Genomic DNA, 14,909 nt, shown 5'->3' with positions numbered 1-14,909 from the left:
AAGTTGTTTTAAGTAAGAATGAAATGTATGTTGGAAAGGGCTACCTCACATAGGGTCTCTTCAAACTAAATGTAATGGTTGTTGAAAGTATGAATAAAATTTCAGCTTCTTCTTATTTATTGGAGTCAAATAATTTATGGCATATTCGTTTAGCACATGTCAATTACAAAATCTTGCAGAAGTTAATTAATTTAGAAGTATTACCTAAATTCGAGTGTAATAAATCAAAATGTTAAATATGTGTTGAGTCTAAGTTTGTAAAATATCCTTATAAGTCTATTGAAAGGAATTCAAATCCTTTAGACTTAATTCATACTGACATTTGTGATATGAAGTCGACACCATCTCGAGGTGAGAAAAAGTATTTTATTACTTTTATTGATGATTGCACTCGATATTGTTATGTTTATTTGCTTAATAGTAAGGATGAAACAATTGAAGCATTTAAGCAATACAAGAATGAAGTGGAGAATCAATTGAATAAAAAGATCAAAATAATTAGAAGTGATAGGGGTGGAGAATATGAATCTCCGTTTGCAGAAATATATTCGGAATATGAAATTATCCATCAAACTATTGCACCTTACACACCTCAATCCAATGGAATTGCGGAAAGGAAAAATCGGACATTAAAGGAAATGATGAATTCTTTATTAATAAGTTCCGGATTACCGCAGAGTTTGTGGGGCGAAGCTATCCTTACAGCTAACTGAATACTCAAAAGAGTACCCCACAGCAAAACGCAATCTATTCCATATAAAAAATAAAAAGGAAGAAAATCCAACTTGAAATATTTCAAATTGTGGGGGTGTCTAGCAAAGGTACAAGTTCATATACCTAAAAGGGTTAAAATCGGACCAAAAAATATTGATTGCATTTTCATTGGATATGCTACAAACAGTTAAGCATGTCGGTTTTTGGTTCATAAATCCGATAATCCCGAAATTCACGTTAATACGGTAATGGAATCAGATAATGCTGAATTTTTTGAAAGCATATATCCGTATAAAACTGAATGTGAGTCGTTAAGTGAAAGACGTAAACGACCTCGGGAAGAACCAAAGGAAAATACTCCAAGTATAGAAGATCCAAGGCGTAGCAAACGTCAAAGAACATCTACTTCCTTTGGACCAGATTTTGTGATATTCTTGCTTGAAAATGAGTCTCAAACTTTTAAAGCAGCTATATCATCTTCTGATTCAACGTTTTGGAAAGAGGCAGTCAATAGTGAGATTCAATCAATTTTGGATAACCATACATGGGAATTGGTAGATCTTCCTCCGGAAAAATAAGCCTTTAGGTTCGAAATGGATCTTTAAACAGAAAGTGAAAGCTGATGGCACTATTGACAAATATAAGGCAAGACTTGTTGTCAAAGGTTATAGACAAAAGGAAGGCCTTGATTACTTTGACACTTACTCGCCAGTAATGAGGATAACATCTATTAGGGTGTTAGCGGCACTAGCGGCCATGTATGGTCTTGAAATCCATCAAAGATGTTAAAACAGCTTTCTTAAATGGAGAATTAGAGGAAGAGATTTACATGGAATAACCTGAGGGTTTTGTGGTTCCTGGTAAAGAAAAAAAAGTATGCAAACTTGTTAAGTCGCTTTATGGACTTAAACAAGCACCCAAACAATGGCATGCCAAATTTGACCAAACAATGTTGGCAAGTGGGTTTAAAATCAACGAATGCGACAAATGTGTTTACATTAAAAACACTCCAGGTCATGAAGTCATTGTTTGTTTATATGTTGATGACATGTTGATAATGAGCAAAAACATGGCAGATATCAATGCTACTAAGCGCATGTTGGCTAGCAAATTCGATATGAAAGACTTAGGAGTTGCTGATGTGATCTTAGGAATCAGAATTCACAAGACTCCACAAGGTCTAGCATTATCACAGTCTCACTACATTGAAAAGTTACTTGACAAGTTTAAGTATTTGGATATCAAAATTGCCAAGACTCCAATTGACGTGAGTTATGCACTTCAAAAGAATGAAGGTGAAAGTGACTCACAACTGGACTAAGCAAGAGTATTGGAAAGTTTAATGTATATCATGACTTGTACGCGACCAGATATAGCATGTGTTATTAGTAATCTGAGTCGGTTTACAACTAATCTCAATCACATACATTGGATGGCAATGAAACGAGTTTTGGGGTATCTCAAACATACCCAAAATTATGCTTTGCATTACAACAAATATCCCTCAGTGATCGAGGGATATACTGATGCAAATTAGATCACTGGATCATCTGAAGTTAAATCCACGAGTGGATATATTTTTACAATTGGGGGTGGAGCAGTGTCTTGAAAATCATTCAAACAAACATGCATCGCCCGTTCTACAATGGAATCTGAATTCATAGCTTTAGATAAGGCCGGTGAAGAAGCTGAATGGCTTCGAAATTTCTTGAAAGATATTCCATTTTGGCCCAAACCTTTCGCACCTATTTGTATACATTGTGATAGTCAAGCGGCAATAGGCAGGGCAGGGAGCGTTATGTATAACAGAAAGTCTCGTCATATACGAAAGAGACACAATACCGTTAGACAACTACTCTATAGTGGTGTTATCACAATTGACTACGTAAAGTCAAGAGATAACGTGTCGGATCCACTTACAAAAGGCCTATCTAGAGAGGCAGTTGAAAGATCATCAAAGGGAATGAGGTTAAGGTCTAGAACAAGTCATCATGGCGGTAACTCTACCTAGCAGACTGGAGATCCCACGAGCTAGGTTCAAAGAGATCAAACAAAGTTATGAATGACAGTTCAACATTGTCAAATAACTCAACCCATTCTCGTGATAAAGACAATGTTCAGAAATCGAGGTAAAGCATTAAGGCTTTTTGATGAGTCAACAAAGCTTAAAGGTTTTTTAATGATTTGCTAAGTCTGGCAGGATATGACCAGATAGTGTGCCTATAGGATTACACGTTTAGAAATCACCTATGTGAGTGTGAAGTGTAAGCCGCTTTAAGGGGAATGAAAGTAAAGGCCCATTCTCTATCCACTCATGAAACCAGGCGGTGTTCATGGCTGAAATGAACACAACCGTGAGAACCATATATGGTTAAGGATTGATTGTGTGATTTATGTTGTCTAGGTATACAACAAAGCTCGACGGTTCAAAGATATCAAATCTACCGATTCGCCGAGTATATCCGATATAAGTTCACTACGGAAAGTTCAAAGGAAAACCTACTTATTCAGATGCAATTAATTCTTGCATGTAAAACACACACGCGTCCGTGCATTCCTTTATTTTATAGCCATTCCCCATTCATGTGGGGGATTGTTGGAATTTTAAGCTTGTGTAGCTTAAAGAGGGTGAATGAGAAATGGAGGAAAAATAAAATATTTGATTTTCCCTCCTTGGCAAAAGGACATTGTCCTATATTGGAGGAAGAAAATGCTTTTGATGGGTATATATATAATTGCTCTTCTTCTAGCTCTTAAAGAGTTGAGAAGAAGGCAAGTTTCGCGCCGTCGTCGTCGTCGTCGCTCGCTCGGCTTCGGTCAAAGATCGATTGTTTGATTAATCTTTTTAGACGAAATTCCTTTCAATTAATTAATTAATTAAATAATTAACGAAAAATTCAATCCGGAATAACCCATGACCCGCGATCCGGTCCCGTTTTCTTTTTCGAATTATTTTAAATCCGTTTTTCCGCAATATTTTTCGGTGAGTTAAATCGTTCTATCCTGAGAGGATATATTTCAGCACCTCGGATACTTGAGGGGAATAATTTCCTTAAGGACACACTGCGTATTCAGTGGACTCGATTTATTCCTATACTGTTTTTCCAGAATTTATTTTGTTAAATAAATATTATTAACTTTCTATTTTATTTATATATTTTACAAAGTTTAATGATTTAATTGTTTATTACAACAATACAGATTTATAACTCTAAATGATACAAACGATGAGTTGTGTGACACCAAATGATACAGACACCCACACTCCAGGACAGAAAGAGAGAAACATATATTGTTGCATTTCCCCGAGAGAAAGAGAGTGGAGAAAGAGAGTAAAAGGGGAGGTGTTGAGCGAGTGAGTTATCTGTGTGTTTGTACTTATAGAGAGAGAGAGAAGCATAATGGAGAAAGCACTGACGAAAGTAGGGAGCTTGAAAAGTAGTACATTCTGGATTTCCAAAAAAGCCAAAGAAGAGATCTCCAACATCTCTCACGACCTCTCCGTATGCTCTCCTCCTTTTTCTGTTTCCATTTAAGGATTTTCTTTTCTTTGTTTCTTGTTATGTGCATTTATGGTTGTCTTCTTCCAGCTAATTATAATTTCTAGCATAACATATGTGAATGTGAAATTTGGTTTGCTCGAAGAATTCTGCGCCAGGAGGCTAGATTAATACCAACAATTGGTGCTAAACATTGTGTGTTGACTTGCCTCTGTTTTTACCAATTTATTTTAATTTTGGGGCTAACATGGAAATTATGTTCCTTATAAATTTAAGATAAACTTCATCAACTGCCCGAGTAAAATTCTGGCCACTCGGTAAAAGGACAAGGAGAAGAGATCAATGCACAGCTGTAGATTGTGGAACTCCCAGTTTTGATCTAGAGATGGGGTCTAGAAAAATAGCCCCCTCCCCACTCCCTTTACATTTTTGTATGAAATCTTACTTGAGATTCACTTGATATTTAAAGTTAATTACTACCTCAATTAAGAAGGGAAGTCGTAAAGTTACTATCATGTGATCAGGAGGTCACGGGTTCGAACCGTGGAAATATAGCCCCTTGCAGAAATGCAGGGTAAGGTTGCGTACAATAGACCCTTGTGGTCTGGCCCTTCCCCCGACTCCGCGCATAGCGGGAGCTTAGTGCACCGGACTGCCCTACTACCTCAATTAAGTTTAAACGTAGTACTAAACCTTAAGCTATTAGGTGCTGCCTTCTGAATTCTGTCATTAGATGTTAAGGTGCTGGAGATTTGTTTCTATTGTTGTCTGTTTGATGATTGTGATTCCCATTGATATTGGTCAGGTCACCATTACGACTGTCCTTTTGAGGATGATGATAGGACGGACAATGATATTTTGAAGTCAATGAGAGGAATAGAAGGAGTGAGCGAACAGTGAGAATAAAAAGAGTTGAAGCAATTAGAAATCGAGATCAATTATGATGACGTGAAAATTTTTAACAACCAATAGGATTTGATGTGTGGAGTTATCCTTTGATTAACAACATTTTATATATGTGGTTTTGCCACCCTTTTTGTCATGAGAAAAGCAGCTATTATGTTCAGCAGTTGGTATGAATTCTCTATTTTGGACTGTGATGCTGAACATATGAACATCTTGTATAAGCTAACACTCCACTTGAGATGTCGTTCCCTTATTCTCTGACCATATCTTCTGAATCGACAGCAGTAAATTCTAAAGAAATGCATCTGTCTCCATTTGTGGAGAGCGAGGCTGAAAATATCAACAATTTCTATAAGTTCATACTTAAGATGCTCTTATTCGCTTGTAATATCTTCTGGATTCACAAAAGAAAATCCTAAAGAAATGTGTCTGTGTAGCAGAAATTGGCAAGGATTTCATCATTGTTTACTTGTCCCTAGACTGCATAAATTTTTATATAACATAAAAGTCTAGTCTGGTCAAATAATAAAAATCGACAACCCTGTAACTTGAGTTTTGGCAATTCAGTTTGTTGTAATTACATATGTAGATAAACTTGTAATGTACCACTTCATCACTCTGCTTGACTTCACATGTTTCAGAATTTGTCGAGCACTGTTGAAGAAAAGGCAAAATGGATTTTCAACAAGCTAAAAGGTATGCATTTACTTCTAAAATCAACTTCTGCATTACTGTCTGCCTATGATTAAATGCATATTCATATATCTTTTTCTTGAGTAAACAGTTTATGTGGTTTTCAAGTTGTTACGTTCATAACTCTTAATTTAACAAGCACATTGGTGTCTTTGGTCCATGTGGATGACAAAGAATGGCGTATTCTGCTAAGAAAAAAAAACTATATTTGTTCCACTAGGAGTAAGCAGGAAAGAGTAGTTGTCACTTCTACTTACAAAAATAAACAGTCACTACTGTTACCTCTTTCTGCTCTATTCGCTCAAATAACTGCATCCCACTTAGTCATCAGTGTGTAGGACAATCTCGTCCCAAAGTAATAGTCTTTGACTGGGTTTAGTGCCAAAATGTTGATTCATTCAAAACAGGAAGTAGCTGTCATGAAATGGCTGCAGCACATTGTTGTTTAAGCTTACTCTGGCTAACTTCTACGCCTTGTGATGTGATTTTAACTTCTAGTCAAATCCTAAGGGATTCTGAGGACTATACAGTTTCCATGTGATGTAGGGCAAATAAAGATTTTGGGGTGACATAAATCACATCCCCATACAATAGCATTGACATCCCCATACTACAGTTGTTATGGTGAACCACGCTCCCAACAGTTGTCCTGTGGAAATTTTAATTTTTATCTCTAGGATGTAAAGTTAGTTCATGCACATTTTCAGTTCATATTCTCTGCAACCTCTAGCCCGCCAATCTGATGCAAATGATTCTGTAATTTGGCTAGGCAAACCTACAAAATCATTGCCAGATCTCCTACGAGAATACAACCTTCCTCCTGGTCTTTTCCCCCAAAACATAACATGCTATGAATTTGACGAGTCAAATGCAAAGCTCATTGTCTACTTGCCATCCGCCTGTGAGGTCTCCTTCAAAGATTCATCTGTTATGCGGTATGCTACTCGTGTCAAAGGAACTCTATCAAGGGGAAAGCTCACTGGAATAGATGGAATGAAGACCAAGGTCTTGGTATGGGTCAAAGTCACGAGTATCAACGTCGAGAGCTACAAATCTGATAAGGTGTGGTTCACTGCTGGAGTGAAGAAATCAAGGTCCAAAGATGCATATGAAATGCCTCGCGATGCTCTTAAAGTTGAGGAATTTTGAGGTTTTGACAAAGAGCAAAAAGTAAAAGAACAATTCAAAGAGGATAAATTTTTGTATTGTGAAGTTGATGATAGACCTGAAAACTGCTGTTCTTATGATTTAAGTCATTGGTATATCCATTTAATAGAGAAAGCAATGTATGTTCATAGTTCTAATTGACATTTTTAGCTTTCTTATTAATTGTTTCCATCCGGCATATTAGATCATAATTTGATGGGTAGTAAAATGATTATCGAGCACAATTGACATTTTGCACTAAGTTTGTGATCCAGGATGCTGTCTTCACTCTTTGAACAATTTACTCTTAGCTCATCCTACAAAGATTTGATGTACAGAACTTTAGTTGAGTTTTAATGTGAAACACGGTAATGTAATGAAATATAAAAGTAATTAAGAGGTCTATTTATTTTTTAAAACTAGAGAAGAGATTAAATAAATGCAATGTTCAATTAGAAAAGTGGTTAGGAAAATGATGCCAGGAGCATCTGTATTTTGCAAAGTGGATAGATCAACTACTACTATTAAAATATTTATTATTATAGGGTGAATGTGTGATTATCAATTTGAAGAAAAATTACTTGTTTTTAATATTATTCAAAAGTAAAAACTACTCACTCGTGAATCGTGATATTACTAATTTATTATGATTAATAAAACTAGATTCTTATCTTATGTGGCAGATCTCAATCGATAAAGTCAGTGTTGTTCTCTGTACAAGGGTGCACCTAAAAAAAGTTGTTAAAGTCATTGAAGCTACTTTTAGGAATTTTCTTTGGTCTAATGAGTTGTCAAAAAAAGCTTGGGATAGGGTCTGTTATCCAAGGTTTTCAGATGGTTTAAATATTCTAGACATTACAGTTTAGAATAAAGCGTCAATTAGTAAAATGTTGTGGAATATTTGTAGGGAAAAAAAAGATAAACTTTGGGTGAAGTGGATTCATTGTTACTATGGGAGAAACAGGAATATGTTTGAAAATGCCCTGAAGCAAGCATCTTGGATTGTTCAAAAGATTTTGAAAGCAACAAAGTACTTCAATGAAGCTTCTCTACAAAGCAATTTTACTTGAAGTTAAGGGTACATTCCATAAAGTAGCATGGAGGAAACATGTGTGTAACAACCAAGGTCTACCTAAATGGATTTTCATGTTGAGATTGGTTGCGGTTGGGAGATTGTATACAAAAGATAGATGGAGTTTTTACATTTCTATACATTATTTGAAACTTTATTACCCTCCCTACTCAAGTTTCAATTTAATTATATATGCATATACAATTTATCAATTATATACATTTTAGGAATTTAATGAGAATCAATTAACTCCTATAATCTCTCGATTTCATATCCCCCCTCCCTCCTACGTTTCTTTTTCCATACCCCCCACGATTCTGTACTATCTCCCTGCATTAACGCCCTCTTCAACTTTTCTTCAAAAATCTTTTATAATCTCTCTCAATTTTTCTGAATTCTCGTTTTAAATCCTACGAAAATAGTAGTTGCTTGTTCGTCGCGGCATTAGTGCCTGTTCTGAAAACTCTCATAATTACTGATGCTGAACGTGTCAATCTCCTTGGCTCTGCTGCAAGGTACATTTGAACTATGTAAGTTTTGATCTCATGTTCTTCATTCTTGAAAGAAAAAAAGTCTATATTTTGTCCTCCGGCCATCAATTTTTGTGCACAGATATGTAAATTCATTCTTTATTCAACTTCACAATTGTTCGCGGGTTGGTAAGAAGTCAAAAATTGGACAAAGAATAAAGAGTGCTCAAATGGTATTTTGAAGGTGTTTGACTATCCACCATTGACAACCATTAAAAAGCTTTGAAGCATTGAATTCGAATTTGGATTTTTAAAAATTATTATTTATTTGGATTGGGTGTTGTTGCAAACAATTGGGAATATTGTTTGGAGTTTATATCTCAATTTTGAGGGTGTTTGGTAAAGATTAGACTTGATTTTGGTTGAATTTCAGAAGAAGAAGAAGAAGAAGAAGAAGAAGAAGACATGACATACAATATACTTACGATATTGTAGTAAAGTTGTAGTATAATTGTATGTAAATTGTATTCTGTCGTAGTTATATATATATATATTTTTTTATTTGAATATTGTATGAAAGTTGAACGATAGTTGTATAATGTATGAATCGTTGTATAAAATTTGTATTTAAGTTATCAATACAATCTTTTTACATAAAGTTATTGATATGTATCAAAATTGTATTAGGAGAGTCAGTTTTGATTGAAATTTTAGAGAGTAAAAAGCACACACCACAGACAAAATATATACAAATCAGATACAAAATATATACAAAGACATATTGTATAAAATTTGTATAAAAATTGTATTTAAGTTGTATGATATTGTAGTTGTATTTAACTGTGTAGAAATAATATATAAAAGTTGTAGATAAGTTGTAAATAAGTTATATAATATATAATTACTATGTATAAATCAAATACAAAATATACAAAAGACATATTGTATAAAAATTGTATAAAAATTATATTTAAGTTGTATGATATTGCAATACCATAGTTGTATATTTTACTATCCTTTCTATCCTCCCCTGCTTCTATGGCAGCTTTCCACTGTTCAGACAAAAACTAAAGAAACGTTTTTGAGAACCTGAATGTATGAGCAAACTTTCAAGATTGCTTAAATGCGGCCCGTCAGATTATACTAACATTTGGCATTAAATGCGGCCAAAAACGAGTAAAGAATTGGGGGTTATGGAAAGTACTCTTTATGGTATTTCTGTTACTCCTACCATATTAATGAGAAAAAAACATTGCTCGCCTTAAAACTGTTCTATCCAGCATGCTATATGACAATGTGAAGGATAGGAAAATATACAACTTCACAGCTCTTTCAATCTGAATCAGAAACTAAAGGATAGTAAAATATAGAACTTTACAACTCTTTCAATCTGTTGTAATTTATACATTGTCTCAATGGGATTTTCTCGTTCCCAGGTTCGAGTGTTAATGGTTCCAATAAAAAGCCATTTCATATTTAGCTGTGAGTTTGTTACAGAAAACAGAAGGAAAATTTTGAAATATATCGATTGTAATACAATTTTTTAAGGATTAAAAAAAAAAGACCGAAACAATTAGCAAACAGAAATTCCTAAATATAAGTTCGATCAGGAGAGTAGAGGGGAGAAAGGAGAGAAAAAAGAAAAATGATATAACTAAATCCATTGATTGAAGACACTAATAATAGATTTAGAGCATTTTAAGGTAGATTGTATATAGTTTGTAGCTAAAATGTGTTTAGGTCGGGTAAATACAAAAATTTGAATATTTTTCATAATAAGGTTTCAAATAGTGTATAGGAACGAAAAAATCTCAAATAATAGATTATTCAAGAAGGGTGTGACTCAAGATCAATTTTGTCCTTTATGTGAGCAAGCCATGAAAGCATGGCCCATTTGTTCTTTACTTGTGAGACCACTGCACTACTCTGGAAGAAGATGCTCAACTGGATAGGTGTCACTAGAAATCCAATGGCCTGGTAAGATAAACTACAGTGGGCGATGCAACATGCTAGTGGGAGCAGTCCAAGAGCTGAGGTATACAGAATGCTACTAGCGCATGTTGTTTACCATGCGTAGATGGAAAGGAATTATAGAGTATTTCAAGACAAATAACAGAGTATTGAGGTAATAAAAAGACAGATAGTTCAAGAAATTCATTTTAGAGGTTCAATAAAGTGAAGATTGCAAAGCGGCTAGAGAGCTTAAACTACTACCCAGCCTAATTACTTCTGGCATTAAGATGATATTTTTGCTATTTTAGTTTCTAAGCTTAGACCGAAGGTTGAGACTTGATGTCCAACATTCAGGATTTGTATAGTGTACATAACTCCAATTTTGATAATAAAACTCTAACTAATTACCAAAAACAAATTATTATGATTAAATAATAAATTAAATTAAAATATATAAAAAACATATGTTATGTGTTTATTAGTTTTGTGAAGGATAATATTTTTAGTTTCGGAATATGGAAAGAAAAATAATTAACAAGGAAGGTAAATGAAGAGTCGGAAAGAGTGACGTGAGCACGTGACAGACGGTGAAAAAGGATAAGGATGGGAAATTAAACTCCAAAATTCTCACCGTTAAAGACTGCGTCACTTGAACGCATCATTCGAAACTCTAAAGACTAGAAAAGCAACCCCTCACTCCTCAGTAGAGCTAAATTTAGGATCCTCTTCTCCTTATTTCTCTCCAGTAAAGTAGATCAAATCAACCATGTCGGACGAAGAGCACCACTTTGAATCAAAGGCCGACGCCGGAGCTTCAAAGACCTATCCTCAGCAGGCTGGTACTATTCGTAAGAATGGTCATATCGTCATCAAAAACCGTCCTTGCAAGGTCTCTTTCTTTTCCTTATAGTTTACTTTTATGCCTGTTCAGTTATTTGGTTATGGTCTTATGAATCCTATTTACTAAAAACTTTCTTTGGTATTTATTTTCTGTTATTGTGATTTTAAGATACAGAAGAAAGATTTGATTTTTTTCCGGTTTGCCGAGAATCTGTATGATATACTGGAAGTCACTATTGTTTTTATTTCCGGTCTAGCTCTGGTCCATTTATCAATTGGATATAGTAGGGTTTCTATCTGGTCCATATTTGATCTTCATGAAATTTTGTTTCCTTTTAGTACTCCCCACAGTTCATTCATGTGTTAAGATCTAGTGAAAATGACAAGGTTGATATGGTCTGACTACTGTATTTCCTCTTCTGTTCTCGGTTAACGGCTGGACAAGTGCCTGAATTGATCTAGTGTGTCTGTGTGTGTATATAAAAACAGAAGCAGATCTATGGATGGTTTTGTGAGCCGTTGTTTTTTGCTCGAACTATTTGTACAATAAACATTCTTGAATGTGTATATAATAAGTGATCCTTATAAAAAAGTAAGATAACACTCGTTCTTAACTGACGTTATATCTGAATCTAAATATATCTCCCATTTTTAACCGAGCTTCGAACTGGCGCCTAGGGGATTTCTCGGTTATCAAAAAATATATGTCCCCATAACAGCCAAAGTCCTAGTAATATAAGTTTGGAGATCCAATCTGGTGTTAAGCTTTTGGATCATGGTTATATATACCCCCTTTTTCCCTATTCTTAGTCATGCTGCATATTCCCTGTTTGCTTCGTAATTGCTAGTACTAATAGGATTGTCGGGTTTGTTGTTGAAGGTAGTTGAAGTTTCCACTTCCAAGACAGGCAAGCACGGTCATGCTAAATGCCATTTTGTGGCGATTGACATTTTCACTGGAAAGAAGCTTGAAGATATTGTTCCCTCTTCTCACAATTGTGATGTAAATAACTGTCTCTGGACATATCATTTCCCTTGCTGCTTTCTTCTTGTTCTTCTACTTAATTTTTACTAATCGACAATATTCTCTTTGCAGGTTCCTCATGTGAATAGGACTGACTATCAGCTTATTGATATCTCTGAGGATGGATTTGTATGTATTTTGTTGTCACTTTTACTCTTTGTTAATTTGATCTCCTTATTGATAACAACCATCTCACTTGCAATATTGTTTCAGGTGAGTCTGTTGACTGAAAATGGTAACACCAAGGATGACTTGAGGCTCCCAACTGACGATAGTCTTCTGTCCCTGGTGAGCAGAATTACAGTTTCTGTTTTGGACATCAATGTTACATTTGCTATCTATTTTTATGTTCGTGAACCCGAAAATTTAAAGTGAATGATACTTGGACACAGGTTATCATTAGTGGAAGAGTAGCATGTACTGATAAGGGCATGGTTAGGAGTAGCCTCTAGATTTAGATTCCACAAGGCGTTAGCAGTTGGTTTGCTTTAATTTTCTTGATTATTTCATGAGCAGTTGATTCCTTTAATGCATAGATACAATATTTGTGCCATAAGTTTGTGTATTTCTTAAGACACTCTTCTGTTAAAAATAATGTTGTTTTCTAAATGATGAGCACAGATCAAAGATGGTTTTGCTGAGGGGAAGGACCTGGTTCTGTCAGTGATGTCTGCCATGGGAGAGGAGCAGATTTGTGGTATCAAGGACATTGGCCCCAAGTAGCTGCAGGAGGTGGTGGTGTATGTTACAAAGTTTCAAAAAAAGCTGTATCAAAGCTATGTAGAAGTACCAAAACTTCTTTACTCTTTTTTTGTTCCAGATAACTGCTATTCAACTGTATGTTATGACTGGATTCTTGTACCCACTGCGCGCTTCCTATTTTCTGATATTGTTGCTACCTGCTAATCTCGTCTGCATGAAAGGCTGTGTTTCTGCATTATAAAGATAGATTTCTGGCTTGATATGCATACGCCCTTTTCCTTGTTTCGTATTATGGCCCCAACTCTTTATAGAGGTAATGTTGGTGGCAAGTTGAATTAAGTTGGTTAAGCATCTGATCTAGGTGTGGCAACAGATGTATCTGTTCTGTTCTCCTCTCTTCCTAATGCAATTTCATCTCCAACTTGAGCAATTAAAGATTGCCCAGCTTTGCAGTTGTTTTGCCTTCTCCAAACACGCATTTTCATTTTAGCAGTTTGTTCTATAGTAAAGGTAGCAGTCTTCTTGGGTGAAAGATTGATATCAGGCCATCTACACAGTTTTGAGTGTATAATCTATCATATTGATTAGTGGTTTACAACCGAGTGCATGTATTAAATTAAATATTAAATGGAGGGGTAATTAAAACGTGACAACACAATAGATTATGTCTTCAACTAAAGTACATGTTGAGAGAATCTTATGTAAAAAGTAAATGAGAACTGTGAATGTGAACTTTAGATGTTGCTGCTAAATTATGAGACTTTTTCCAGGAGGAACGGAACACAAATTGATGAACTCTCCACTCTTTAGCTGTTTCATCATTGAGAGGGAATTGTTTTTCCTTTTCCCTCTGCAATGTGATTGGCTTCCACCCAAAAGTATTTTACAACAAATGTATATTAAACATTAATAATAACATTACAATTGATTAAACTATTGAGAGAAATTAACAATTTATGTCTAAGTGTTAGTTGAAACAGGTAATTTGAAGTTAAGATAGTTATAAAGAAAGTGACCTCCACCCAAAAGTGAGGGAAGCCGTTTTACTCCTACTGTAGAAAAATGTTTTTCATATAAAATAATTGCAATCGTGCCAAACATCATAAGATGATTTTTTTATGAAAACGGATTAATTCCTCATGGGATAAAACAGAGAACTATTCTATAAAAGCGGTGCTTCAATTTATGGAATTTTGACAACTTAAATTGCAGAGTAAATCACAAGCAGACTCTATTTTATTTTTGAGAAAATACGCATAAAAAGAGTGCAAAAATATCATTTTAAAATTCGAGACAATACCTCTATATTTATAGGCAATGAATGGGAGTGTGAAGAGGTGAAACCCAAAAAAATGTCCTTTTCCATTCACACCTAAAAAAAGCCAGCAAAAATATATTTACATAAAATTGGCAGTCTACGGGATTGTCATCCTCCAATGCCGTTGTGGAACTGTTGTTGAAATATTGGGCAAAGACAAGTCAAAAAACCGGATTGCACCACGCATATGCTGAAGATTTCCTTGTATGGCTGATATATTAAACAATTTCCCTAATTCAATTTTTTTCTATTCAAAATGGCATATTATAGTCTCTTTGCTCTATTTCCTTTCTGTCAGTGTGTGTCTAAATTATAAGTTTGTTTTGCTGACTTGAATAATGTAATGGAACGATAAGAACAAACCCAAAAAAACTAATCTAATATAAGAGAAGATGAAAAAATTAATAATGGATTTACGTAAATAAATTTGATCACTAAAAACAAAAAGCACGGCCAATTAAATTACCGAACTAATGCAATTCCCACATCGGATATTATTAGGGAGTTTTGCGGCTTAAAAATGGGTTAGCGTGAGAAGTGTTCGCACCGTGGGTGTGGGGAAGAGATGGTT

At 34.9% G+C, this 14,909-nt stretch overlaps 2 protein-coding genes across 2 annotated transcripts; both read left to right on the top strand.

Moving 5' to 3' along the window:
- Window positions 1-3,977: 3,977 nt before the first annotated feature.
- Window positions 3,978-7,142, top strand: LOC107823127 (uncharacterized protein At5g01610). The gene is made up of 3 exons (XM_016649718.2): window positions 3,978-4,217; window positions 5,762-5,816; window positions 6,583-7,142. The coding sequence occupies exons 1-3, from the start codon at window positions 4,116-4,118 to the stop codon at window positions 6,960-6,962; spliced, it is 537 nt and encodes a 178-aa protein (XP_016505204.1). The 5' UTR covers window positions 3,978-4,115; the 3' UTR covers window positions 6,963-7,142.
- A 3,945-nt stretch (window positions 7,143-11,087) lies between these two features.
- Window positions 11,088-13,280, top strand: LOC107823125 (eukaryotic translation initiation factor 5A-1). The gene is made up of 5 exons (XM_016649717.2): window positions 11,088-11,343; window positions 12,175-12,297; window positions 12,391-12,447; window positions 12,532-12,606; window positions 12,940-13,280. Exons 1-5 carry the CDS (start codon window positions 11,221-11,223, stop codon window positions 13,039-13,041), a joined length of 480 nt encoding a protein of 159 aa, XP_016505203.1. The 5' UTR covers window positions 11,088-11,220; the 3' UTR covers window positions 13,042-13,280.
- Window positions 13,281-14,909: the final 1,629 nt, after the last annotated feature.

The sequence above is a fragment of the Nicotiana tabacum genome, chromosome 4 (assembly GCF_000715075.1).
Source record: "Nicotiana tabacum cultivar K326 chromosome 4, ASM71507v2, whole genome shotgun sequence".
NCBI lineage: Eukaryota > Viridiplantae > Streptophyta > Magnoliopsida > Solanales > Solanaceae > Nicotiana > Nicotiana tabacum.
The sequence above is the reverse complement of the archived record's forward strand: the minus strand, read 5'-3'. Positions and strand labels throughout refer to the sequence as shown.